The 25,717-nt window shown below is 42.5% G+C and overlaps 2 protein-coding genes across 5 annotated transcripts in view; both read left to right on the forward strand.

The window, feature by feature from the left end:
• The window catches only part of LOC111151426 (serine and arginine rich splicing factor 1), a 20,492-nt gene extending 12,783 nt beyond the window's left edge, over positions 1 to 7,709 (forward strand). The window contains exon 5 of the transcript XR_002640857.1: positions 6,955 to 7,709. The gene's annotated coding sequence lies outside the window, so the exon portion shown is untranslated. The remainder of the gene's footprint in view (positions 1 to 6,954) is intronic.
• An 822-nt stretch (positions 7,710 to 8,531) lies between these two features.
• LOC111151328 (vascular endothelial zinc finger 1) lies at positions 8,532 to 24,261 on the forward strand. 4 transcript variants are annotated; one of them, XM_022509248.1, is made up of 6 exons: positions 8,532 to 8,682; positions 13,397 to 14,091; positions 14,861 to 14,924; positions 15,975 to 16,176; positions 17,419 to 17,559; positions 20,865 to 24,261. In XM_022509248.1, exons 1-6 carry the CDS (start codon positions 8,650 to 8,652, stop codon positions 21,290 to 21,292), a joined length of 1,563 nt encoding a protein of 520 aa, XP_022364956.1. In that variant the 5' UTR covers positions 8,532 to 8,649; the 3' UTR covers positions 21,293 to 24,261. The 4 variants fall into 4 exon arrangements, with proteins under 4 accessions (XP_022364956.1, XP_022364957.1, XP_022364959.1 ...); XM_022509249.1 differs by having other exon boundaries at positions 8,533 to 8,682; positions 15,993 to 16,176; XM_022509251.1 differs by lacking the exon at positions 8,532 to 8,682 and adding an exon at positions 10,844 to 11,551.
• The last annotated feature ends 1,456 nt before the right edge of the window (positions 24,262 to 25,717 follow it).

Genomic DNA, 25,717 nt, shown 5'->3' on the forward strand with positions numbered 1-25,717 from the left:
GCAAGGGCATAAGACAAAATACCTTATTCTCAAGGAAAGTAGTAGCTGTTCCATGAAGTACTGTGATTCATTTTAATGCTTATCTGGTATTAGCCTCATTGTGCAGTTTGAGGAAATAAGTTCAAAGATGTAAAAGTAACAGCCCAGAACTTGAATGCTTGTGACAAATTTATTTTACTATAGCTTTTTAAAAAGCCAGTCTGCCTTTTCTGAAGGGGGGATGGTTATAGGCACAAGTTAAGTCTTTGACTCAAGTGAACATCACCTGTAATACCCATCTGACGCCACCAGGGTGTCCCATGGTGCTATCTTTGATCGCTGTTTTAGCCGGATTGCTGGGGACTGTTTTGAAGCAGGAGTTCATTTTAGTCTCAGTAGAGGAAGCCCAGAGCTCAGCATCAAGAAAGTGGGGTGCTTAGCTCCCTGACTCTAGTTTGCAATGCTGAGCCAGCATCAGAGCTGCTGTTGCCGTCTTTTAACCACTGCTAGTCAGGCTGGCCTCTACAGGTCAACAGGGCCTGACTAGCAATTCTCAACTAGGCAACAGTCCCACAAAGGACAGTAGCATAGAAAAGACCCTGTGGATGGTAAATGTCTATATGCATTTGTTCTAGTAGCTGAGTATACACTTACACAAATGTGTACTAATAAAATAGATCCATGACAGATTGAAATTCTTAACCACTCTAGGTAGAGGAATTAAAAAAAAAAAATGTGGTGACTTCCCACTTCACAGTTTGCAGTAAAAATCTGCATTATACTGAGTCTTGAGTATACAACCTCTTAGGCATGAGTTTCTATACTCAGCAATCCTGCATGATAATCTTTGGTGTCAAAACTGTCACTTTACGTGGGAACTAAAGAGGTGAAGTCTCCTACTTAGAATTAAAGAGCGCAATACCCTCTTAAAATATTTTTTTCTTCCAGCGCTCTTTAAGCACTTTATACAAATGTTTAGCTAGTCTATAATTGTCAAGTTTTGATTACTGGAAGAGATCCTTAAAGTATCCCCAGTGACAAGTACAGCTCCAGGCATTTAATATAGATGCTCAATAAATACTTGTATACTGAAATAGTGAAGCCTCTGTAATAGTTACAGGACAGTTATACACATGAGCCATTTCTCTAAGGAAGGGAGTCTACATTAGGAATAAGGAGGTCTTTGATTTGTCTTTAAGGTAATTAGAATTCATTATGAACTGGGGAAGTAGTCCTTGCGGTATCCTGGATGGCATTTAAAGATCTAAGATATGTTATCCTGCGTTGGAATTAGCATAGCCTGACCAACTTCACCCATGCGCACATGAAAGACTGGGTGTTCACCAGGGCTTAGAGCCACCGAGACAAACTTAACTAAATTTGAGTAGTTATTGATGGGAGATGCTGGATTGGAGGTGCCCTTTTCCCTTTCTGCCCCCTGCCTACCCAGATGTGTTTCCCTCCCCAAATACCGTGGTTTTCAGGAAATGATTGGAATAAATCCTAAACCTGCCTTTAGTAGTGCAGCATCCTTTTCAGTTTTCTCATCTCTTTAGTGAGAGGGCTAATCACAGATTATACTTCCAGCTTAGACCCTTCCATGTGCTTTGCTTAAATGATTAGAGTAACTATCTGCGCTAAGTTAAATCTATGAAACATACAGGGGCTTCCTCAACCTTCATGAGATTTGCTGAGTACTGTGTAGGGGACTGGATGCATTACTGTAGGAATAAAGGTTATCAGGTCCAATGCAGATGGTTTCAATGTCCCTGTGAAGCATCACTAGGACTTTTTGCATCCTGTATTATGAATCCAGTTCTAATAGATTGGTCTGAAGATGCTCTTCCATATATGAAGAGTAATTATATTATGCCTTTCCTATCTAAAGTCCAAACTACTAAAAGAGATAATGTGTACCTTAAACTGCCTGTTTCGGGGATTACTTTATATCTGATGCTCAGGAAGCATTTTCACTGGTTTGGATTGATGACTTGCTATCTGCTCTCCTGAGTCTTCACTGCTGAATGATAAGGGAGAGAAAGTGAAAGGAAAGGGGCAGTGGGAGAGGAAGCTGAAAAAATAAGAGGAAACAGCTGGGATCTGAAAGGGGGCTACTTATGTAAGGTCAGGAAACAAAAAGCAGAGGACAGGGTCAGGCTTTGGGGATAGAGGGCTAATTTACTTCTGTCAACTAGTTGAAGAGAGCCTTGTATGCTTTGCTTAAAAGACTAAAGTCACATCAGAAGAAAAATCTAGATTCTCTGAATCTGACCCATCTTCCCTGTTTACCATAGTAAGTTGTTCATCAAGTCAAAATTGACACTGTCCTCTAGGAGTTCTGGTCTTTGTTCTTCAATTCTAGCAAAGAGCTTCCTGTCGCTGCTCAGGCAGTCAAGAGTGCAATGTTTCCAGTAGTATTTGTGGATAGCTGGTAAGCTTGATGTTTTATTCACAGTTTACAGGGTAAATGCTGAGTACAGCTGTTGTCTCTATGTTGAGCTTTAACAAACAGCTTGCCAGGTTCCTGCACCTGCTTTTATGCCTGGACCCAATGACTGAAATTTGGTCAGTGTCTAGTTCAGAGACTTCTCAGGGTCAAAACACATCTTTAAAGGAGTGAATTCCCTCCCCTGGAGCCGTAGCCAGATTTTATGTGGTTCTGGCCTTCTGTTGCCATCTTTCAGCATTGCTTTCTGGAACAGAGCAACCTTCCTAAAGCTTAGTCTAGCTAGTCTTGTGATGTCTTATCTGTGTCTTTGGTCATCACTGCTCACTTCCCGCACACACGGAACATAATGCATCAGTTCCTCAACACGTGTTTCATTATTCCCCGTTCCCTTTCTTACCAGGAATGGAGGGATCCTTAGCAGAACATCAGATTGGCCTGATGAGGCTTTTTCTTACTTCTAGGTCCATGAAAGGGAGAGGAAGGACTAATGACTCAGAAAGAGGAAACCATAAAATCTGCATGTACTAATATGCTAACTCTTTGGAGATTTGAGAGAGAAATCTTACCTGAACTCTGGACTACCCCTAAATCTGGTGTGAAGAATTTACTAGAGGTGAATCTGTTGTTTGGGTAAATATTCACTTGCCCCTACTCTTCACAACATTTGGGGGCGCTAATAAGTAGTAATCTTTGCAAATGAAGAGTTTTTCTGGTAATGCAGATGGGTAGCACAGTGCTCTTCAGTGTCCTTACGTCCTCCTTTCAACTAGAGGAATGTGCTTGGGTTGGAGGCTAAAGCCACTGAAAGATTTATCTCTGTACCAGATTAATTGTTCACGTAAGGATTTAATTTATTTTTTTGAATATTAGCATGATGTTGTAACTGAACTAAACTTTTACTTTGGTTCAGGCCCACCAGGTTTGTGTGTCTTGTTAGGTATCAGCTTTTTTTTCAAGCTTAGCCATTACCCTGAGCTTGGGGCATCTGAGGGCAGGGAGGAACAGGTGGCCAAAGGAGAAATGTTGGTGCCTGAGAGTGTTTTCCAGTTGTATTGAATTTCTTACTTGGTGTATTTTTGACCTGTCTTAGTTTCTTTCCTTCTTGAATCCTGTGCTATTTTGCTTGCTATTTGTTAGATGTCCTCTGTCAGCCATTCAGGAGTTGTAAAATGGAAGTTAGTATTTCTACTCAAATGCTTTGTGGAAGGAGCTGATAGGTTTAGCATTGATTTCTGTAGCTTCTTCCTAGAAGAGTTAAAGTGATAAATGCGTTTGCATGGCTTTGGACTTGTTTTTGGCATCTTGGGTATGTGACCCTTCTTAGAAACAGTGTTTTTGGGGTGCCTAGGTGGCTCAGTTGGTTGAGCCTACTTGAAAGAAAAGTACAGAGAGAGAAAGAAAAAAAAGAAAAGGAAGAAAAGCAAAGAAAAAAGACCAGTGTTTTAGAACCCTCAACTACCAGTTGAACTAAATGTCTACTGGGAAAATAGGTAGATTTGCTTCCTATACTTTTGTTCTCTGTGACTCTCTAGCCATCAAGGAACTCAAATAGGTATTCAGAAAAAATAATTCTCCATTGTTGCCCTTTCCCCACACTTACCAGTTAAAGCAGAAATAACTAGTGATGACACTTTAGGTGGTAGAATTGAAACACAAACCCAGCATCTGATCACATGGGCCACAGGCAATTGGTTTAAGCCCTTAGTGTGATTATGAAGTCGGGGTGGACTGCAGCGGGGAGGGGAGATTACTTCTGCTTTCTTCCCAGAAGCTTCACTGGGTGTTGTTGTTTTTGTTTTGGTTGCGGGGATGGGGGTGTTCCCTTTGGTAAAATGTGTTTCCTTTCCTCGATTGCATTGAGGCTGGTAATGAAGGGTAACATTTCTCTCTGGTCACTGTTTTTTTCAGTATTTGCATATATTTCTTTCTTGGTTTTTACTGGTAGATTTGTTCATTGTCAGTTCTAGCTTTTTTGCATTAAGAATTAGTCCATTAACTTGCCAGATTTGAAGGCTCTTCTAACTTCTTTGAAGTAGATCTTCCCTGCTGAAAGTTTTAGATTTGATTTGTTTTCAGTTTGTTGAGGAGTCTTACTTGGGTACAGGTAATTGACAACAGCAGAGATGTTTTCTATTCCTAGGAATCCAAATCTAATTGTAATTTTTTTTTTAAGATTTTATTTATTTAACAGAGAGAGAGAGAGAGAGAGATCACAAGTAGGCAGAGAGAGAGGGGAAAGCAGGCTCCCCGCTGGATCCCAGGACCCTGAAATCATGACCTGAGCCAAAGGCAGAGGCTTAATCCACTGAGCCACCCAGGCACCCCCTAATTGTAATTCTTAATGTACTCACAGATTTTAAAATCCTCTCCAAAATAGGAAGGAAATATCCTGTTGCTTTCTAATGTTTGCTAAAACTTGCCTTTGACGAACTGATCTTTTTTAAAGTGTTTAAGTAATCTCTGCACGCATGTGGGGCTTGAACTCACAACCCCAAGATTAAAAGTCACATGCTCCCCAACCGAGTCTTCCAGGTACCCCTAGAAAAGCTGATCTTAACAGGTATCATCCTTTGTCTTGAGTTATTAGCCTTTTGGCCACTCACCTTAGGGCTCTTAGAGATAGGGGGGATACCTTGGTGGCTCAGTCAGTTGTTTGACTCTTGCTTTCTGCTCCATCATGGTCTCCAGGTCTTAGGATAGAGCCCCATCAGCTCCCTGCTCAGCAGGGAGTATGCTCAGTATTCTCTCTGTCCCTTCTCCGCCCCTTCCCCCCAACACCAGGTGGGCGCCTGCACAAGACCACTCTCTAACTCTTAAAAAAAAAAAAAAAAGGGTGGGGTACGGAATGAGGCATGGTAAAAACAAACAAACAAAAAAAACTTGTTACTTTGAAAGAGAGAGGAATAATTAACTGGCTCCGTTATGCACTGTTCCCAGCCCCAAAGTTAATCTAGAACCAGTAAATAGCACCAATAAAAATATTTACCTAGCACTTGTTATATTACCGGAAATGTTCTAAGCATTTTACATACATTACTCATTTAATTCACAAGTCACCCCTGTGAGATAGGTACTTATTTTGTCCTCATTTTCCAGATGAGGAAATGAGACCCTGAAAGGTTAAGTGCCAGGTTATACAAGCTGGGGCAGAGGAGATGGGAAAGAGGAAACTGAACAAGATCGGGAGGGGATCTGTGTTTTATTTGGGTGGATATAGGCACACTTTTTTAAAAAATTAGGCACCATATTTTCAGTTATATCCAGAGGTGACACCATTGATTCAACCACTGAAAGTTTTTCACAATAATCAGGACACCATTGATTTAACCACTGGAAGTTGTTTACAATAATCAGGATGAATTTACTGTCTTTAGACATCCCTTGTCTTTTGACTGGGCCGCAGTATGGTCTATAGAAGCGGCTTGAGGAGGGGCCCATTTATTCGTAGTTGAGAATATTGTCTGTCCTAAGGGTAGAAATGCCCCTTCTAAGGATGGAACCTTTGATCTTACTGATCTTACTCCTCAAAGCATTTGAAGCTGATTGTTTTTGAGTAATTGTTCCAAGCTTTTGGATATTTTCCCACTGGAAAGTATCCTAAGCTTTAAAATTTCATCTGAATTTTAAAAGTTATTAAATTTTTTTTTAAGGGAGAGTTTGGGGAACAATCAGGAATTCTGGTTTCCTTTCATGGATAGAGATAAAATTAGCCATTTTCCGGGGCGCCTGGGTGGCTCAGTGGGTTAAAGCCTCTGCTTTCGGCTCAGGTCATGATCCCAGGGTCCTGGGATCGAGCCCCGCGTCGAGCTCTCTGCTCAGCGGGGAGCCTGCTTCCTCCTCTCTCTCTGCCTGCCTCTCTGCCTACTTGTGATCTCTGTCTGTCAAATAAATAAAAAATCTTAAAAAAAAAAAATTAGCCATTTTCCTCAAGAAAAGTGATACATCTGAATCCCAGCTCTTCAGTAATGAGAACTGGACTGTTTTCACTTGACCTCTACTTCCTGTTAGTGGGAAAACCCCACTCCAGAGGTACTGGGAGAAAGATTGCTGGAGAAGGGTTTCTAGATCCCAGAATAAGAAGTTCAAGAGAGTCCAGCAATATTGTCAGCAGGATAATGGTCTTCATGAGTACTAGTTTTCATTATCCTTAAGCTTCATTTTCAACACAGTTTGAAAGGCTGCAAAGTAGGAGAAGCTAAACTGGGGAGGAAGAAAACTTAGTAGTTGAATTATATAGACCTTTGAAGTGAATGTGTGTGCAAGAAGCAGAAACTTGGATTCCTTGAAAGAAAATGAAAGAACAGGCAGTGTCCAAGTTCAGAACAAAGGTTTTCGTTTACCTAGTTAATTCCTTACATATACATCTTAGATCACTCCTTATCTTGCATGTGCCTATAAACCTGAAACATTTTTTCTCCCCAAAAGAGGAATGGACATTTTTATAGGAGACCTAGGGGCCACTGTAGCAGCTTAGCTGAGGGATGTGTGAGAAACTGTTCATCATTTTCTGTCCCCTCCTGTCTTAGGCTGACCTGGTCCTTGATGTGCTGCCTGCTTCTGCTACTGATCCATACTGCAGAACTTCTCATTCATCCCCAAGGCCTCCAAGCAATGTCCAATAGGGAATCGACTCTAAAAGGAACCAGACCAACGTTTCCAGCCCCTTCATTCTGGTGACTGAGGGAAGGAAGCAGTGGGAGGGGTTATACATGTGTAGTGGATGTGAGGGAAACACAGACTGTCAAATTACTATATCTCTTTAGTTTCTTTCACAAATAGAATTTTGCAACCGTATCATTTCTATTGTGTAAGTATAGGGGAAGTTGAAGATGGTGACCTTGATTAGAATGTGTCTGGAGGGGAATAAATGGAGTGTATGAGATAAGAGACAGTTGGTTATGAAAGATGTTGAAGTCTTGAAATAATGTGACCATCTGAGGATTTTTTTTTAAACCGGAGTTTATAAAAATATCACTGATACAGCCTGCCCCCTCATTTCCCGCCACAGGAGACTTCTTGGACTGGAGACACTTGTTTAATAATAGCTTGTCTCCGATATTCCCAGTACCTACCTCTCTGTGAGGAAAGGATAGCAAACGTTAAGGACATCATCACACAAAGTTCCAGTAGCAGTGACGCCTACACGGAAGACTTGGAACTGCAAACAGAGGCTGGGGTCACCTCAGTGACATCTGACGCCGTCCAACCACAAGTTCGAATTTTGTTTTGTGGGGTGAGGAAGCAGACTGTACTAAAGGACTAAAATTATTTCTTGTCTGTACTTTCTCACTTGTTTTTATTTTATTTTATTTTTTTTTTTGGCGGGAAGAGAGGGAAGTTCGGGTAAAATTTCATATCCTATCTGGAGTTAAGGGGAGGATGGGAAAGCTCAGCCCTTCACCCAAGAATAAGCCAGTAATGACATCTCGACGCGTGGGAAGTGTTTCCCTCAGCTGGGAGGATCTGAGGCTGCACCCCAGTGGGATTCCTTGCTAGAGTTGGAAGGCCACTCAGAGGCAGACGCATATTGTAGCAGGCGGAGGGTTTAGCTGGCTGGGGATGAAGTATCAGAGGGGAGGGACATTCGAAGTCCTAGGGCTTCCCCCAATTTGGAGGCGCGGGCTGTGCTATGCATATGGGACTGAGAAGCCGGGTGACCGCCGTGGCCTGTGCCTTCCGCTGAAGGTCTGACAAGCACGCGACGCTGCTGGGCATCGCGTTTGAGTCCCGAGAGACCGCCCGGCAGTGCCCAGCGAGACCGCGCCAGACCCTGGCGTCCTCCATCTTCTCTCCTGCGCTCCCCCTGCTCCAGCTGCCTGAGCCGCGGACCGCAGCACCACACACCCCCGCGGGGGGGGACGCCGCGCCCCATCCCCGCCCCCGGCCCCACCCCAGCCCCCCCCGCGGGGGCCCTGACCCCACCGCCGGCGGGCACTGGCTGAGCTCCGAGGCGGCGAGCCTGCGGCGGGGACGCCCAGAAGGGGTCCGGGCGGCTGGGGGCGGCGGCGGCCGGGTCGGGGCTCCCCCCCCGCCCGCGCTCGCCGCGGCGGTGGTGCGTCCCGGAGGTTACCGGAAGTGGCCGCGCTCGGCGCTGCCATGTTGAGGAGCCGCCGCTGCCGCTGCCGCCGCCGCCGCCGCCGCCGCTTTGTTGTCGCCTCCTCCGGCTGAGGAGGCTCCCCGAGCGGGGGGAGTGGGGAGGAGGGGGGTCGGCCGCCGCAGCCATGGAGGCCAACTGGACCGCGTTCCTGTTCCAGGTACTGGGGGCCCCCCCGGGGGGGCACGGGGGGGACAGGGGGGCCGGGCCCCGGGCTGGCGGGCGGGCGGGCGCTCCTCCTCCCCTCCCTCCCGGCTCCGCTCTCCGGCCCGGCCTTAATCCCCCTTTGTTTTTCCGCCCGCCCGCCCCGGCGGAGCGGGGCTGCTGAGGTGAAAGGAGGCGGCCTCACGGGGTGCGGGGGAGAGAGCAGGCCTCGGGGTGAACCCCGGGCCCCCCTTAGCACACTCACGCACACGCACACACCCTTCCCTCCCGCCCTGAAGGGGAAGGGAGGAGGCCGGTCGCTGTCACCACCCGCGGCCCAGAGAAAGGAGGGCGCTGGGCCGCTGGATAGCGCGGGCCGCTTGGCCGCAGCGCGCCCGGCCCCGGCCCGCATCGTGGGGTGAGGTGGGGGTCCCTAGGTCCTACTCTGGGACGCCCCCACACACAGACGCACTTCATCTATCTTTCGCTCTCTCTCCTTCCTTTTCACCTCCCTCTCTTATTTGTGTGTGTGTGTGTGTGTGTGTGTGTGTGTGTGTGTGTGTGTGTTGACTTTCTGACCCCCCCATCCCTGCGAATAGCGGGTATCCCTGGGTTCCCCGCCACTCCCCCTTCCCGCCGCCCCCCCTTTTGTGTTTACCCTGTTGGGGGTGTTGTGAGTGAGTATCCCCTCCCCAAACTTTTTCACTGGATTTGCGTTTTTTCTCTCGCAAGCCTTTGCCGAGCCTTGGCAGCTGACACCCTCTCCCTCTGTCCAGCTCTCCCGCCGTCCCATTCAGCCCGGGGAATCCCCTAGCCGGGCCGGGGCGGGGGGAGCGGTGGGGGCCGGGACTCCAGGAGGCCGACCTTCTCCCGGAGCGCCTTTCCTTCTCGTCCCACCTCGAACGTTTCCTCCAACCAAGTGGGGGAGACGGAAAGTGGAGAGAGCAAACAAAGTCGGCTTACAAAGCCCCCAGATGAGTCATTCGTTGGGGTGTTGGTCTACACTTTTTGCAAGAAACTTGAAAGTGACTGTAGCCGATACGTTGGCAGTCCTCTTGCCCGCCCATTTTAGGTGGGGGACCCCTGTTGGGAAGACCGAGGCTGGAACTTATTTTTTGCCTGCTTCATTTCTGTTTGCAAACGAAGCACTTAGTGGGCAGCAGTGATGAGCTCACGGGGAAACTTCAGAACCGGAGGAGGTTAGGAAGCTTGTCACTTTAAATGCGTTCTTCCCGCCTCTCTGGGTTATTTTCCTTCTTTGAATAACTCCGTGAAATCCCAGACGCGTTACTTGGGCGCTTGAGACCTTTTGAAACTAACCTGGAATGGATGCAGAATTTTCAAAAAATCCTCGCAGCCACTGGACTCATCCCAGTGGACTTAATATAGGGAATTGGACAATTCAACCGTTACCTATTGTGTAGAACTGGTTTATTGCCTTAAGACCTATTTTCTCTCAAATGTGAGTAATTTGATTTTTAAGTAGCTAGTTGAAATATATTCTGGCTTCTTAAAATTGAAGATATGCAAAATTATGGAACTCACAAACTTTTTTTTCTCATTCTGATCTGGTATTGTTTTATCATGCTTTAAGTCAACTTAAAAATGCATTTGGAAAAGATATGTTATGTAACTAGTTTGGCATCCAGATTGGTGTAAAGGTGGCAAATGCCCTCTCTAGAAAAAGCTTTCAGATAGTCATTTAAATATGGGATTAATGGGCCACCTAAGTGATTTTCATGTGAGGAATGATTTAGACTTACCATGTTATAACCTGCTGTCCGTAAACTTCATGGTGATTGGGGGGGGGGGGGAAGGGATTGTTCTTTATGCAAGGAAAAACCTATAAGTAATTTTTGGAAAGCTAGTTGAACAATCTTTTGGAATACTTTTATTCTTTTTCTGGATAAGACAAATGCCAAGCATTTATTGATCAACTTGTTAATTAGATTTTATATTATTTAATTTTTTTCAGCAATTAAAATCTTTTTTTCCACCTGATGGAGAAGTGTGAAAGCTAATATTTGATCCTGGGCTTGGCAATGTGTGCAGTGAAAATTGTTGGAAAAATAATTTAGAGCCGAGGACAGTTGAATGGGTAAAGAGACTATTTCAGTCTTTTCTATGGAAAGGTATGAATAGACTTACTCAGTTTCAGTTTTAAGTAATTTTTACTGGGGAAATGGGAGAGTTAAACTCTCTTGTCTGTTTCCTAGAGCTTGCTATTGAATTTGTATTTTAAAACAATTTAATACCTGCTTGCTTTCCAGATAACCTGGTGGAAAGTGAAAGCCATAACTGTAAGATGTTTGATGGATGATTCTCCTAACAGGACATTCAAGATATGACTCACTGATGCTAATTTGTTTCAGTACAAAATTTTTTGCCCTCTGGCACTGGAGATTTCATGGTGCTATATCCTACTACTGTGGGTGACGAAATAACATTTCTGTTTTGTTTTTTTGCCAACCCCAGAAAAAGGAAAGCTTGGGCACGGTTAAAAAAAAAGCCTTAAAGTTGAAAGAGATGGGAGATAAAAGAAAAGCTTTGGTTTGATGATACTAGTCAAATAAAAGTCTACCCAGAAGTTTTTTGTTTTTGTTTTTTTTAATCACTTAACTGAAGGCAGGCCATGGTTGTTGTTTTACTCTGTCTCTCCCTCAGAGAACAAGTTGGGAAAACCCAGTTCCCCTCTTAGAAGGCTTCATGTAGAAGTGTGGGGATCCTAGGAATCCTCAGAGAGTGATTCCCGTAGTGGTCGAGGCATTCTACAGCATTTCACCCAAGAAGCAGGGACCTGGTGTGACCCTCGTGTGAGAGTGAGCTTCAGCAATGGTGTAAAAATACTTTATGTTGCCACAGACATCTGAATTGGTAAAATGGCAGTAAGTGCTTTTAGTACTCCATCGAACTAATGGTTATTTAGAATTGAAAAATGCCTCTAAACACTATAAGTCTGAACTTTGTCCAGAAGATTTGCATTCCCTATTATCTGATGTGTTAGCCTTTGAAATTGTATATCTTGAGCTATCTTCAGCTATTAACTGTGTGTATGGAAACTTGGGTATCCCACAGCCAGGTTAGAAAGGGGTTAAGATTTACATCCAAATTCTATAAAGTTTCCACTAATGTCTTGTGGGCAGACACATTTACAGGAGCTCCATAAATTAAATTAAAAGTGGACTATAATTCTGTTTAATCTGTAAATCCAGAAAGGTACTCACAATTTCTGTGAGTACTTCCAGGACCCAAAGGGGGATTCAGCCAAAATTATTAAATCGGAACTGGTAACTTTGAATACCACACCTCCTAATGATTTGGGGGAGACTTGATTCCAGGCTTAGCTGTTGTGGCCATCAAGGAAGTATGGAGCTATGTGGTCGATATTCTTATCCATTAGGGTAGAAGAAGCTCTGTGTGAATGTGTGTGTCTGTCTCCTTGTTTTCTTCCTCTTAATCAAGTTAACTGTAGGACTTGTGATTATAGAGTGAGAAGGCTAAATAAGTGAGTAGAGTGTCTTAAGATGATGGGGTGGGCCCCTCCTAGGATGTCGTGTGCTTAAAATATTTGGAACTCTTACCTGTAGATGCATGTATCCTTTTAGGATTACAAAACTCAAGCACAGGGGCTTGGGCTCACTGTTAAAAAAGTTTCAAAAATAACGTTGGTAAAGTACAATGTATCAGGAAAAACTATTTCAGGAATTTTTTCCATCATTTCCTAAATGTTTATCAGTATGGAGAATTTTAAAAGCATCAAAACCAAGAGAGTAATGATTCGTAAATACCAAGAACCTGATCCATGATGAAATTTTGGTGTCAGTGCAGCTAAAGAAAATTTCCAGATGGCGTCCACTTCTGGAGTGGAGAAGCACATTATAACAGCAAATGTCTAATACTTTAACGAAACATATAAATTCTGGAAGAAGAAAATGAAAGGAATTTAATTATTTATAGTTTGTTTTCTCTTGCTAGTCTGTCTTGGAGAGTTTTAGGGCTTGAACAACTAGCGATGTTAAAGGAACAGATTTCTAGTGTAAGATTAAATGAACTGAGATACAGCTGACAGGTGTTTTGCTGTAGGCTACCTTCACAGATGCCTTCCAGGCTGATTAATAGCAGGTTTCATTTCCATCAAATCTTTCAGTAGAACAGTTAAGTGAAAACTTTGAAAAGTAAACATAACAAATAGGGCATATATTCAGAAAGCTAAGGTCCTTTTATCACTTAGGAACAGCCTCCTTCCTCAGTCACTGATTTTCTGATGGAAAGGGGAGAGACAGTGCCTTTCTTTTGCTAGGTAAAATAGACAAATAGATGTTTCTGTGTATGTGTGCACGTGTGTAGTGTATGCATTACTGCAGTAAGGTACTGGTAAATACTTAAGTCTGGAATGTAATTTTTCTGACAAGTTATTTAAACTTGGTTTCAGCACTGACAGACTAAGGCAAACTGATGTCATCAGCTGGTGTGTCCCTCATGAACCAGGATGGTGTGTAGTCAGCTGTTTGAAAGCACGATCACTGTCAGCAACTTAGTCATAAAAGTTTTGTGTCTGCACAGTGATTTTAATGCTTTGTATTGGGAGCTCTGAGGGTAACTAGATGGTTGCTGGGTTTCTGCTGCGGGGAGTAGCTTATGGGCTCTTTGATTGTTTCTTCTGGTCTCTGTTGAATGTTGGGGGCCATTGTGCGAGGCTGAGTTTCTGAAGTGTAAATGTTTGGTTTTAGGCCCACGAAGCCTCCCATCACCAACAGCAGGCAGCACCAAACAGCTTGCTGCCCCTCCTGAGCTCTGCTGTGGAGCCCCCTGATCAGAAACCATTGCTTCCAATACCAATAACTCAGAAACCTCAAGCAGCACCAGAAACATTAAAGGATGCCATTGGGATTAAAAAAGAGAAACCCAAAACTTCATTTGTGTGCACTTACTGCAGTAAAGCTTTCAGGGACAGCTATCACCTGAGGCGCCACGAGTCCTGCCACACAGGGATCAAGTTGGTGTCCCGGTCAAAGAAAACCCCCACCACGGTGGTTCCCCTCATCTCCACCATCGCTGGGGACAGCAGCAGAACTTCGTTGGTCTCCACCATTGCTGGCATCTTATCAACAGTCACTACATCTTCCTCGGGCACCAACCCCAGCAGCAGTGCCAGCGCCACAGCTATGCCTGTGACCCAGTCTGTCAAGAAACCCAGTAAGCCTGTCAAGAAGAACCATGCTTGTGAGATGTGCGGGAAGGCCTTCCGAGATGTGTACCACCTCAATCGGCACAAGCTCTCCCATTCGGACGAAAAGCCCTTCGAGTGTCCTGTTTGTAATCAGCGCTTCAAGAGGAAGGACCGGATGACTTACCATGTGAGGTCTCATGAAGGAGGCATCACCAAACCCTATACTTGCAGTGTTTGTGGGAAAGGCTTCTCAAGGTACTGCATTTTGCTTTGCTTTTTTTTTTTTTTTTTCCCCATGAGGTATCAGTGAACTTCAGTTTTGTCTCTTTGTGACCTAGAAGGTTTATGTGAGAATAGCTGTGGGCAGGCCTGTGTTATTAGAGGAGATTGTTGATAGATAAAGTATTACACTTCCATGTCTAATTCCAGTTTGGTGTGGTTGACAAGTGGTGATATAGTGATTAGCTTAGTATTTCAATTTAGAAGTGCCTTGGTGGACTCAGGCCTTCATTTGGCACATCTGTAATTCTTACCACTGCAAAACCACCAGTTTTGCAGACATGAGGTTCACCGTGCAAATCAAAGAAACTTATTTCCTAGAAGTTGGGATGACCTTGGATACTCTTAGTATAACTTTTAGGAGGACGTTTTTCCATTTTTCTGTGGTTACTAACATTTCACTAATTTTCATATTTAAAGACTTTTAAATAAAAGTTTATATAGTAGTAGCTGTCTCTGGGAAGTGTTAGGACTACAACTTTGGGTATTTTATAATTTAAAGAACCAAGGCCTAACATGATTTGATGTTGACTAGGAGAGAAAAATTAACAGGTAAAGGACTAAGACTTTTGTTTATGGTAAGAGAGGTAAGGAGGCTTGCACTGGGGGGGAGGGGGACTTGGTAATTCTAGCTTTCTTTAAAATGCCCTCCACCCAAAGCTGCCAAGCATGTAAACATCACCGTGAGTAGCATTTCTCAATGTGTGTTCCATTACATCTTCTGTTGAAACTCTCTCTTTCACAGGCCTGACCACTTAAGCTGTCACGTAAAACATGTCCATTCAACAGAAAGACCCTTCAAATGCCAAGTAAGAGTTAAAATGACTTATCCTTAGTGTAGCACTTAATGCACATTATCCAGAAGGTCTGAGCCAATCAAATCTCACCGTTCTTGAATAGTCTTAAAAATCACTGACTTGAGTAAATGTGGTCCATTTGAATTCTGGTTTTATACAATATAAATGACAGCTTCTATTTCTGTGAGGCAAAAGCATTTAAAAATGTAAATGTGTTGTTTTTGTTAAGCTACATTTCCCTCTCCTTAGGCAACAGTATTTATCGCTACAAGAAAAAAAATGTAGTCTTGCAAAGGTCATTATGTATTTGAAATGAATAAATGAATGAAATGCTTTAAATTATTTTCTGGGTTGACGATTTTAACTGTAATAGAAGAAAATAGGAATTTTCTCCCAAATGTTATCATTTATTGGATATTTGTCTGCCAAATTGGAACGTTTTCTAGTTGTTTTAAAATCTATTGATTTTATTTAACCTAAGTTGTGATAATGAAAAGGTTAAGAATCTTGATAAATCCAATGACTTTTTTAGACATCAGTAATTTTAGTTTATTGCTGGAAGTCTTTCTGTGCTCCTTTCAGTTAAATGTGTTAATGACTGCCTTTATTAAGTAAGTGATTTGAATCCTAAGAAAAATCCAATCTGAGGAAGGAAGCTAGTGTCATTTGAGCAAGTGCCTGCTATGTGTGAGGCTTTGGGCCAGACTCTTAGTCCCACCGATAATTTTGGGAGGTAGGTATTGTTATCCTCATTTTACAGATGAAGAAACAAATTCAGATAGGTTAATTTGCTCAGTGTTACACTGTTTCATGAATCAAGGAACTGCAGATTTAACTGACTCTGCTGCTCACATCTTTCAGTACTCTCTGTTGATATTTTTTCTTCCCCCAAAATCCAAGGGTCTAAAATTCACCAAATGTTTTGTTATGATTATGATTCTAGGTAACACATGCAATTAAAATTCAACTAACTCAGTCTGCTTGCGGACATGGATAGGGTAATGGCTAGAATATAACGTACTTTAAAATGAGTAGAACAGGATAGTCTATATTTAAAAAAAGTTTTCCTCCCTCATGCAGACGTGCACTGCTGCCTTTGCCACCAAAGACAGACTGCGGACACACATGGTGCGCCACGAAGGCAAGGTATCGTGTAACATCTGTGGGAAGCTTCTGAGTGCAGCGTACATCACCAGCCACTTAAAGACACATGGGCAGAGCCAAAGTATCAACTGTAATACATGTAAACAAGGCATCAATAAAAGTAGGTGACACTCCAGATTGTATTTCTGTTGCATTTGAGATTGATGAAATCTGGATGTTTTTATAATATATTGAAGTTATTTTCACTATGTTCTCAGCACTGTATTCATGTTCGTCTTCCATGTTTTCTCCTATCGTTAAAGTGTGTAAACACATGTCAGTGGAGACTATATACTGATGTTGGAAATACACCTCACCAGCGTGGATACAAACAGCATTGACAACCCCTCCACTAATTTTGCTTTCAGTCCTGTGCTTGTCTGCTAATAACACCCATGTTAAAAGAGCAGAATTTCCCTGTAGCTATCCTTCAACATTTCTCTTCTTCTATGAGTTTGAATAAAAAGCTCTAGTGTTTTAGAATTGTGGCAGCAGAAGCCACACTAGGAAGCTGTAGCTTCTGGAAGGCAATTTTCATTGTTTTTATTTAATTTTAGGAAGATTCTCAAACAGTGGTGTCTCCTAACTCCTGTTGGAGTTAATAACATGCCCTTAATAACCTTAAAGATGAAAGCAGCATCATTTAGTTTGCTTTTCAAACCCAAATCTGTAGAGTTGGGATATCATGTCCATACTTACCTTAAATTCAGAATTGAAGATAAACTATTTCAGGGACTCGTGGATAAAATTCAGTACTCACATTTACCCAGGCTTGTCTTTGAGATTGCCCTAACCACCAGAAGAAAGTCTATTCCTAATTCTGTATCCTACTATATATGTACCATATGCAGCAGAAACATCATATTCTCAGAATAGGTGGCCAGGAGTGGGAAAGAACGGTTAATGTGTTTTAATCTCATCCATTTTTGCTTCTTTGTAAGTACATTGGGTTTATTATCTAGCATGTCATACTTCGTTAACTTTACAAAACTTTACTTTTAGTGTACATTGTTGTGGTCAAGTGACCAACTTTATTAGGTATTTTGATGAGCATAAATTAGTCTGTACTGATTTTACCCAAGTACCATTCTGAGAGATACTTGCTTTTTAATATAGCAAAGAATTCTTTTCTCTTTTATATTGGTTTTCCCCCGCTCTCTTGATTTTTCTTTTATTAGTTTATCTATTTTGACCAGTATAGACAGAAGCAGCAAAAGAAGATGCTCTGTAGTAAAAACTGTCAGGACAAATGATAAAGGGCAGAGAAGCATGAGGAGCCAAAGTACCTAAGTTTCAGATTATGAAAAAAATGGCTGCACTTTTTCAAGGTAAATGTAGTATTTGCGGTTTGTCTTTTGAGTAGCGTGCATGAGCGAAGAGACCAGCAGCCAGAAGCAGCAGCAGCAGCAGCAGCAACAGCAGCAGCAGCATGTGACCAGCTGGCCAGGGAAGCAGGTGGAGACACTGAGACTATGGGAAGAAGCTGTCAAGGCAAGAAAGAAAGGTAAGATGAGGTGGCCGGTGCTCACAGGACAGCTAGAGCATGTGCTCACTTAGCGTTCCCCAGGGTCTAAGTGAGGCAGCCACAGCTTAGGGAACCTGTCTTCATGGAAACCTGGAAACACTATGTTGGCAACAAAGCTTCTAGGCTTCCGGATAAGTCTTTTTACTTTAAAAATTAAATCCTTGGTACTTCTTTTCGCGTTCTTTTGATTTTGTTTTTGTTACAGATTTGGAGCCAGATTTGCTCTTTCCCTGTTATGTTCAGAGTTCCATTTTTATGTCAACTTCTATGCATTATGGGCCCCTCTTTTTCCTTTCTAAAACACTCCCACTTTTGGGGGTGGCTGAAATATGCTTAGGGTACATAGTTTATTTTCTTACAACTTTGCTACTTTCTGCTCTTCAGTGATCTTCCTGCATTGTATTATTTATTACATGTTTCTGGTTTTATGATGCTGATATCTTTTCTCTTCCTTTCTCCCTTAATCTCATTCAGTCTGTCACTGGGGCTGGCATTAGTTTAACATGTATGTACTTAAATTGTTAGAGACTTTACTGTGGTTTGCTTTGCTCTCATATATTTTGTAAAGAATCTGTTGGAGTATCCATTTTCCACACAGCTTTTTCACTTAATACTTAGAGCTTTGGCTTCTGGCCTATTGTGCAGGCGTTTCAAATTAGTCATTTTGTCAGTGCACCATCAGCCATGGGAGAGATTCCTAAATTCCTTCTTTCCTTCCTGACCTCTGCCATGTCTTACTGTTTTATTTTAAATTCATAAGGAATCCTCTGCCTGTAGACTTACTTCTCTGTAATTCCTTTGCTGTGTGGTTTCTTCCCTCCTTTGCTTTCATGTAATATGGCTGTTCCCTTCCACAGATTCCTTCTAAACACCCTGTACTTGGATAAAGATAAAAGGACTACTTTAAATATTAAAATAAATATTTTATACATCTACTGGCATTGCAGCCAGATAGGTCTTCTACCCTTCCTCAGACCTCCTTGGTCCTCTCTTTCAAATGAAGATTTGTCATTATTTAATAAAATATTTTATCATTAGGGGAAGAGGTGGCGTCGGGGCAGGCGGGCAGGAAAATGTATATATGCTATGGCAATCGCATAGTGGGTGAGATCGTGTTACAGAGGATGTTTTCCTTGAGAAGGAGTAAGAGTAAAATTATTTAAGTCCTGGAAGAAGATGATGTTGGACTGAAAGGAAAAAGTGCAGGGTGGGGAGCGGGGGTGGTGATGGCACATGTGAGAGTGAAAGCCCTTCTTTGGTGTACCCTTAGCAGTTGTCATCACCTCAAAAGTGAGTTGGTTTTCTCTTTCTTCCTGTACTCTTCTATTTCATGTTGTATTTCATTTTGCTTGTACAATAAGACTCAGTTGTTTAGCTCATCTTCTGACCTCCATGAAACAAAATGCTATTGTATTCCCATTTGTAGCATGAATCTCTCTGGAAACGACCACTGATGTTAGAAACTTCTGTGTTCGTGTTAGTAAAATGTCACATTTGGGGAGAGAGGAGACTTCTGCCCTGAAAACCTAAACTTGAATCAGCAGGTTTCTTTTTTTAAATAAGGTAACCTAAGTTCTCAAACCCGAGTGAAAATCAGATCGCCATCCTGGGAACTTTTTAAAACTACACATTTCCAAAGTTCCATCTAATCTCACTATTGAATTTCCTGGGAAGCCATTTTTTTAAAAAAAACTCCCTAGATAAATGATTTTGACCATCAGCCAGATTTGGGAATTCCTGACATAAAGTATAGAGTTTGCCAGAGTTTCATCATATTGATCAAGGAAGAGCTGCTTATTGACTCCAGGGTTGATGTGAGGTGATTTGACCCATATGTGTGGGATGTGTATAGACCTTTATCTTTAGTCTCAAATGTATTTCTCCATTTCGACAGCTAAGTTACGCACAACTAGCCCACTCGTCTGTCTTCTTACTGCTGTTTCCTCACACACCAGCAGGTGGTGCTGAATTTTGTTGAGGGGTGGGGGGCGGTGTCACCTCTGAGGGAAGTTTTCTTTAAGAAGTGCCCAGGCTTTGCTGGGTAACAAAAACCAGGGTCCCCCAAATCACTGTAGGGTCTTCTTGCTTGATTAGTCCTCCTTGGTATGGTTGGTGACTAGGCACTTTATGCTCAGTGGGTGATTTGTCAGCATCAGAAAGTAAGGAGAAATGAAAGCGGGGAGGAGAATATAAACCCACTGAGAGCTGTTTTGTCTTAACATAGGAAACCTAACCAGAAACAACAGGATTGTTAAAACAATTTTTTTTTTTTAAAGACTGAAACAGATACGAAAATAGCTTGTCAGTCACTTGTTTGTGTTAGCCAGGGATTTTTTTTTTTTTTTTAAGATTTTATTTATTTATTTGACAGAGACAGATAACAAGTAGGCCGAGAGGCAGGCAAGGAGAGAGGAGGAAGCAGGCTCCCCGCGGAGCAGAGAGCCCGATGTGGGTCTCGATCCCAGTACCCCTAGGATCATGACCTGAGCCGAATGCAGAGGCTTTAACCCACCGAGCCACCCAGGTGCCCAGGGATTTTGGGTGGTTTTTATTTATTTATTTATTTTTTAAAGATTTTATTTATTTATTTGACAGAGAGAGATCATAAGTAAGCAGAGAGGCAGGCAGAGAGAGGGGGGGAAGCAGGGACCCTGAGACCATGACCTGAGCTGAAGGCAGAGGCTTAACCCTGTGAACCACCCAGGCACCAGTCAGGGATTTTTAAAACCTTAACAGAATGTAGCTTCACCTCTGAGGCTTTAGAGTACATAGCATTGAGGACACACAACTCTCTCCACTAGTTACAGTTGCCTTACCAGAAGATTTTCCTGATTATCTGTTCTTGTGTGACCATCGGCCCAGCTCTTTGTAAATAAGCTCTATCTCCTGGCCTGTCCTTGGTTGGCGCTGCTTGCATGAAGTGGTAGTGAGAATACTAAGCCCTGCTTGATATCTCTGCCCCCCAGAGTGCCTTGCAGAAATTAACTGGTCCTCCCAGCATCACTGTGAGGTAGGTAAGTAATCTAAATTTGAAACCAAAAACGCCAGGCGAAACAAGTTGCCCAGGGCCTTGTGGGAGGTATAGGGTCAGAAAAGAGATTCACGCACCCCCAATCCTATGCTCAGAAAGAGCCTCCCTTCCTGTTGACTGATGGTAGAGAACTGTAATTTCATTCATTAAATGTTTGTTCTTTTTAATTAAAAAAAGTGTAGATTCAGAAGCTGTTTGTGAATTTTGTTCATTGTTTGGGGAGTCTAAAGGCCATTTTATCTTCTTATTTTAGAAGCTGCTAACCTGTGCCAAACCTCCACGGCTGCTACGACACCCGTGACTCTCACTACTCCATTCAATATCACGTCCTCTGTGTCGTCTGGGACGATGTCAAACCCAGTCACAGTGGCAGCTGCAATGAGCATGAGAAGTCCAGTCAATGTTTCAAGTGCAGTTAACATAACCAGCCCAATGAATATAGGGCACCCTGTAACTATAACCAGTCCATTATCCATGACCTCGCCTTTAACACTCACTACCCCAGTCAACCTTCCCACCCCTGTCACTGCTCCAGTGAATATAGCACACCCTGTCACCATCACGTCTCCCATGAACCTGCCCACACCTATGACATTAGCTGCCCCTCTCAATATAGCAATGAGGCCTGTAGAGAGCATGCCTTTCTTACCCCAAGCTTTGCCTACATCACCACCTTGGTAAACAGTATTATAAAATGAAAATATGGGTTAAAGTAAATATTTACCAGCAACTTACTTTTAGTTTATTAATGCAAAAAGTAAACCATGAAATTGGGAGATTTTATTACATTAGTTAATAATAGTGTAGTAGGATTTTTCTCCAATTTGGCTGGGATTGTTCAAAGTAGGGTGTGTATGTGTAACTTATCACTGGACCACTTTAGTTTAATCAGAAATTCCTTTTAGCTGACAGCATTGCTTAAACAAGATAGTAGTTGGCAAGGTAAAATGCCAGAATTAAAACCAATCATAAAAAAGTAAAACCCATTTCAAAATAAAAAACAGCATTACTGTTTCTAATCCCAAGAAATCATTTTATTCTAAACACTAGCAGAATTCTCCTCCCTATACAAGGTGGATGACTGATTTTAACCTGAAGTTCTAAGTCCACAGATAGAGAGCTAGTGTAGAATTGTCTGTGTTTATTGTTTTTATGAGTAAATACATGCATTGTCATAATAAAATGCATTTCAGAGAATATGCATTTTACCTTTGGGAATATGTTAATTTCAGGCAGCATTCCCTATGGGAAAGGTGATACCAGCTCTGATATGCAAAGCATATGATAATTTATCATTCTAACTTCAACATATAATAGGGATTGTGACCTGATATTTGGAGATGTAAATATTGCTCAGCATATTAATCCTGACGGAATATAGCATTGTAGTTGACTTTTTAAAAAAAAAATAAAAAAAAAAAATAAAAAAACCAAAATATACAAATTGTGTTTTGGTGAGAAAAGGCCTCAACTGACAGAGGAGAAGTCAAGGGTGTGGACAGGCAGACTCCTAACAAACAGAGGCCAGTGGGACTCCTATTCAGGAGCCAAGGAGTACTTGGAACAGTTAAAATATATTGCTTTAAATTGGAAGATGCTGGAGGCACTGGGATGTGATATGCCCCTCTCTCTCCCAATCAGAGCCTGTTGATGTTACAACAGGGAAAGATGTGTTAGTTGCTCACTAGAGTTTATGTCTTATATTAAATTGTATACAGTTTTTATTCTAACCACTAACTAGGTAGTATGCCCCTTCAGAACAAGCAGAGTGTATCTTTTTTTAAATTTCTCCTTCCGTTTCTTAATCAAGTATTGTGCAGATTTGTTCAACTTTGTAAATACGGACATCACTTTTTTTCTTTGAGAAAACACTTGTATCAGCTTTGTGGTGTTTTCAGGGAGACAGCTGTCTGTACTCCCTGTAGAAACCCAGCAATGATTGTGCACGTTAAGACATGTGCTTTTTATTTCTTAGCAGGATGTTTTATCTCTGTACATAAAGTAGAAACCAAAAGTTAGGGAAACAGATACTCTTTACACCATCATGCCACACATTAATATTTTTAAAGCATTGTGTTTTTAAAAAAAAAGTTACTAAAACCAAGACGCTGTGATTTTTTCTTAAGTTGCAATATGTTTTTGGTTTTGTTTTTTGGTGTTTTTTTTTTTCTTTTTTAATCTTGCAGTTAAGAGAAATGGAATTTAGTTGTATTAATCTTGCAGAATGTTTGCAGGACTGACTATCAAACTGGATGACTTCCGTTTATACCCCACTGTGTCAGTTCAAGCATCAAATACCTTACATCTGAGGCAGACTTCCTACATCAGGGACAGGTATCTGTGTGTCATTATACAAAACAGTTCGAGGGGGTTGAACTACATAGTAAAAAATAAAATAGTACTTAGTGTAAAATAATTTTATAAATGATCTTTTGTACTTTAGGACATTAAATTGTACAACTTTTGTATATATAAAAGCTTAGGAACTTTCTGTTTAGCAGGAAGGCAACACATTCCTACACTTTTAATGTATATGTTTGTTATAATGTCCATGTAAACATGCCCTATGTTTGTGCCTTTTAATTAGTTTGTCTCAATAAACAAAATGTAGAGAAAAATATGTAGCTATGACTTTGTTACAACTGTTCCTATTCACAGTACAAAGATGGTTTGTTTTTAATCTGTAGAGCATTATGTGTGGACTACTGGAAGGACTTGTGTAGGGAAGGCCCATGCATGGCCCTGCTGAGGCCTGGATTGGGCCGGTAGTGGCCACATTTGGAGGAAGCCCACATTTCCTGGCATGCAGCCCCAGGACTGGGTTCTGGCTCTGCCTGCTGGGACCTGTCATATCTCTGGCTGGGCTGGCAGTCACCATCCACCATGATTCAGACAGCCCAGGCTTCCTCCACAGTGGCCTAAGAAGCAGTCCTCAGTGGGGGCAGGTGTGGACCCTACCCCCAGGCTAGAGTGTGGTCGTCAGAACCCTGAAAGTATTAGTTCTTAAGAAAAAAAAAAAGATATATACTAGAAATGATTGTTTTATCAACTCATTGTATAATAAACAGGAGTGAAACTTCATTGTATGACTTCAGTTAAAATGCTATTTTGTATGCATTCTTTATTCACTTAAGAAGCTTGTCTGCAATAATAAAGCCACGTCGTGTCTTCTTTTGGGAGGGAGAGAGTTGGCAGGAAGGGGGTGGTGGCGGGCCACTGAGATGGGGGCCAAGTAGGTTGTGTGGTGAGATTCTCCCGTGTCTTGGAACTGGAATTGAATTTTGATGCTGATGAACTGATTCAACCAAGTGTTGAAGGCACGACGGCCACCGCGCTACGAAAAAGCAGAGTTTGTTTTCCCTTCTGGTTGTAACCTGGTTGAGAGCTTCCCTTTATCAGATTGGCAGCTAAACAGTTGTATTAGATAATCCTCAAATCTGACATCCAGCCTGTTACGCTCTAGGGCTCGCTGCTTGGCCTGCATTTGCCTTTTATTGTATACCCATTTCCCTCCTAAGGTGTGCTCCTAAATGAAGGTTTCTATGTAAGCAGATGATGATTTTTCCTGTCAATACCAGCACTGTATTACTAACATGCAAAATACTGCAGATTTATTTTGACAAATTAAAGTTAACCGGTCACAAATGTTATGATGGATTGCTTAATATCTCAGAAGCTTCACCAGTTCACTCTGATGGTAGAGAAATTTTTTAAAGCACTGCTGCTCCAGGTGTACCCATCGGTATGGGGCTAGAGAAAGGGGGAGGGAGTACTGCTTGGTACTGAGCTCCTACCGAGAAGGGAGGGTGGAAACATACCAGATTGACTTGCAGGAGATGTACTCCTGCTGGTCAGCTTGAGGAAAAGCCAGGAAGCCAGGCCTTCGGGTAGTGGCCACAGGCGTAGGCCCCTATTCTACCCAAAAGAAAAAATCGGTTTAGAATGTTTCTCATGCTCTAGAACCTGGTTTCTTTACTTGTAAAGGGTTTTAGGCTGGGTCTCGTACCCATTTGTGTTCAGCTAGATTCATCAGATGTCCTTTGGGTACCAACCATGTGCCAAGCACTGTTGGGCAGTAAGGGGGCCTGTAAAGGCGATTCAAGTGTGGTTGCTACCTCCAAGGATGCTGTTAAGAGAAACAATGTGAGTACTCAAGTGACAGCAGATTCAGATGAATCTGACACCTCATTTAGTGAAAAAGTCTTGGATACCTACATCTGTTTTATATAGAATTGAGTCTTCCCAAACTTCTGATAATTGCTTTAGTATCTATTGACTCAGTGAAAACAGCTGGAGAAAAAGTGTTTCTCGAGTTGCTTTTGTCTGGAAATGGGAAGTGTTATTTCACTGAGTTGCTAGTTAATCTTTACAGCCCTGGCTGTCCAAGTCTCTGCTCTTTTCAAGGGGCCCTGCAGTTTGGTCCCTTGGTAGTGAAGGTTTTTCCTGAAGTGTCCTCAAGGATCCCTAGACAAAAAGTCCCGTGTGTTCATGAGATGCAATCCCTTCCCCCCCCACCCCCAATAAATCTGGCCCTCAGTCCTGCACTCTTTCCATTTCCTCCTTAAAGAGTCTCACAGCCTGCATGAATGTCATTTGTTCCCATTTGAGCCTATAAGTATCCCCCACAGCAGGGCTGACCCTGGCAGATTACTGGATAATCTCCCCCTGGTCTTGTAAAAAATGGAGGTGGGGGCAGGTCAGTGTGGGATGGTTCCAGACCCAGTACTTGATTGACTTTGTGCATTGATCTGGATTCTAGCTTCTCCTGGTTGCCCACTCTTGGGCAATCAGACCCATTTAGTTCCCAGGGAGGGAATGGGGAGACAGTCAAAGGCTTTGCTTTGGGTTTTTGTGTAGTCTAGCCTAACCTGTCACAGGCTGGCTAGTTAGCTTTTCCTTTCTCCAAATGGGCACTTGACCCAGATCTTGGCCTTGGACCGTGAGGGTCAAGTATACTTCACTTTACAAAAACTGCTGTGTCAGGGTAAGAGAAGGGATTTTTCACGCTTTAGATTATGTATCACCACTGGCTTGCATCATCATTTCAGAAATTATCTTCATCCTTGATTATCCTAAATTGACATCCCATCTCCTTTCCAATCCCTA

This window comes from Enhydra lutris, unplaced genomic scaffold (genome assembly GCF_002288905.1).
Source record: "Enhydra lutris kenyoni isolate GAN:26980312 unplaced genomic scaffold, ASM228890v2 scaffoldscaffold26, whole genome shotgun sequence".
NCBI lineage: Eukaryota > Metazoa > Chordata > Mammalia > Carnivora > Mustelidae > Enhydra > Enhydra lutris.

Excerpts from the sequence above, each read along its gene's own strand:
- LOC111151328 (XM_022509248.1), top strand. The coding sequence starts at position 8,650 with ATGGAGGCCAACTGGACCGCGTTCCTGTTCCAG. Across the intron at positions 8,683-13,396 it reads GGACCGCGTTCCTGTTCCAG|GCCCACGAAGCCTCCCATCA; the intron begins GTACTGGGGGCC and ends GTTTGGTTTTAG. Across the intron at positions 14,925-15,974 it reads AAAGACCCTTCAAATGCCAA|TTTTCCTCCCTCATGCAGAC; the intron begins GTAAGAGTTAAA and ends ATTTAAAAAAAG.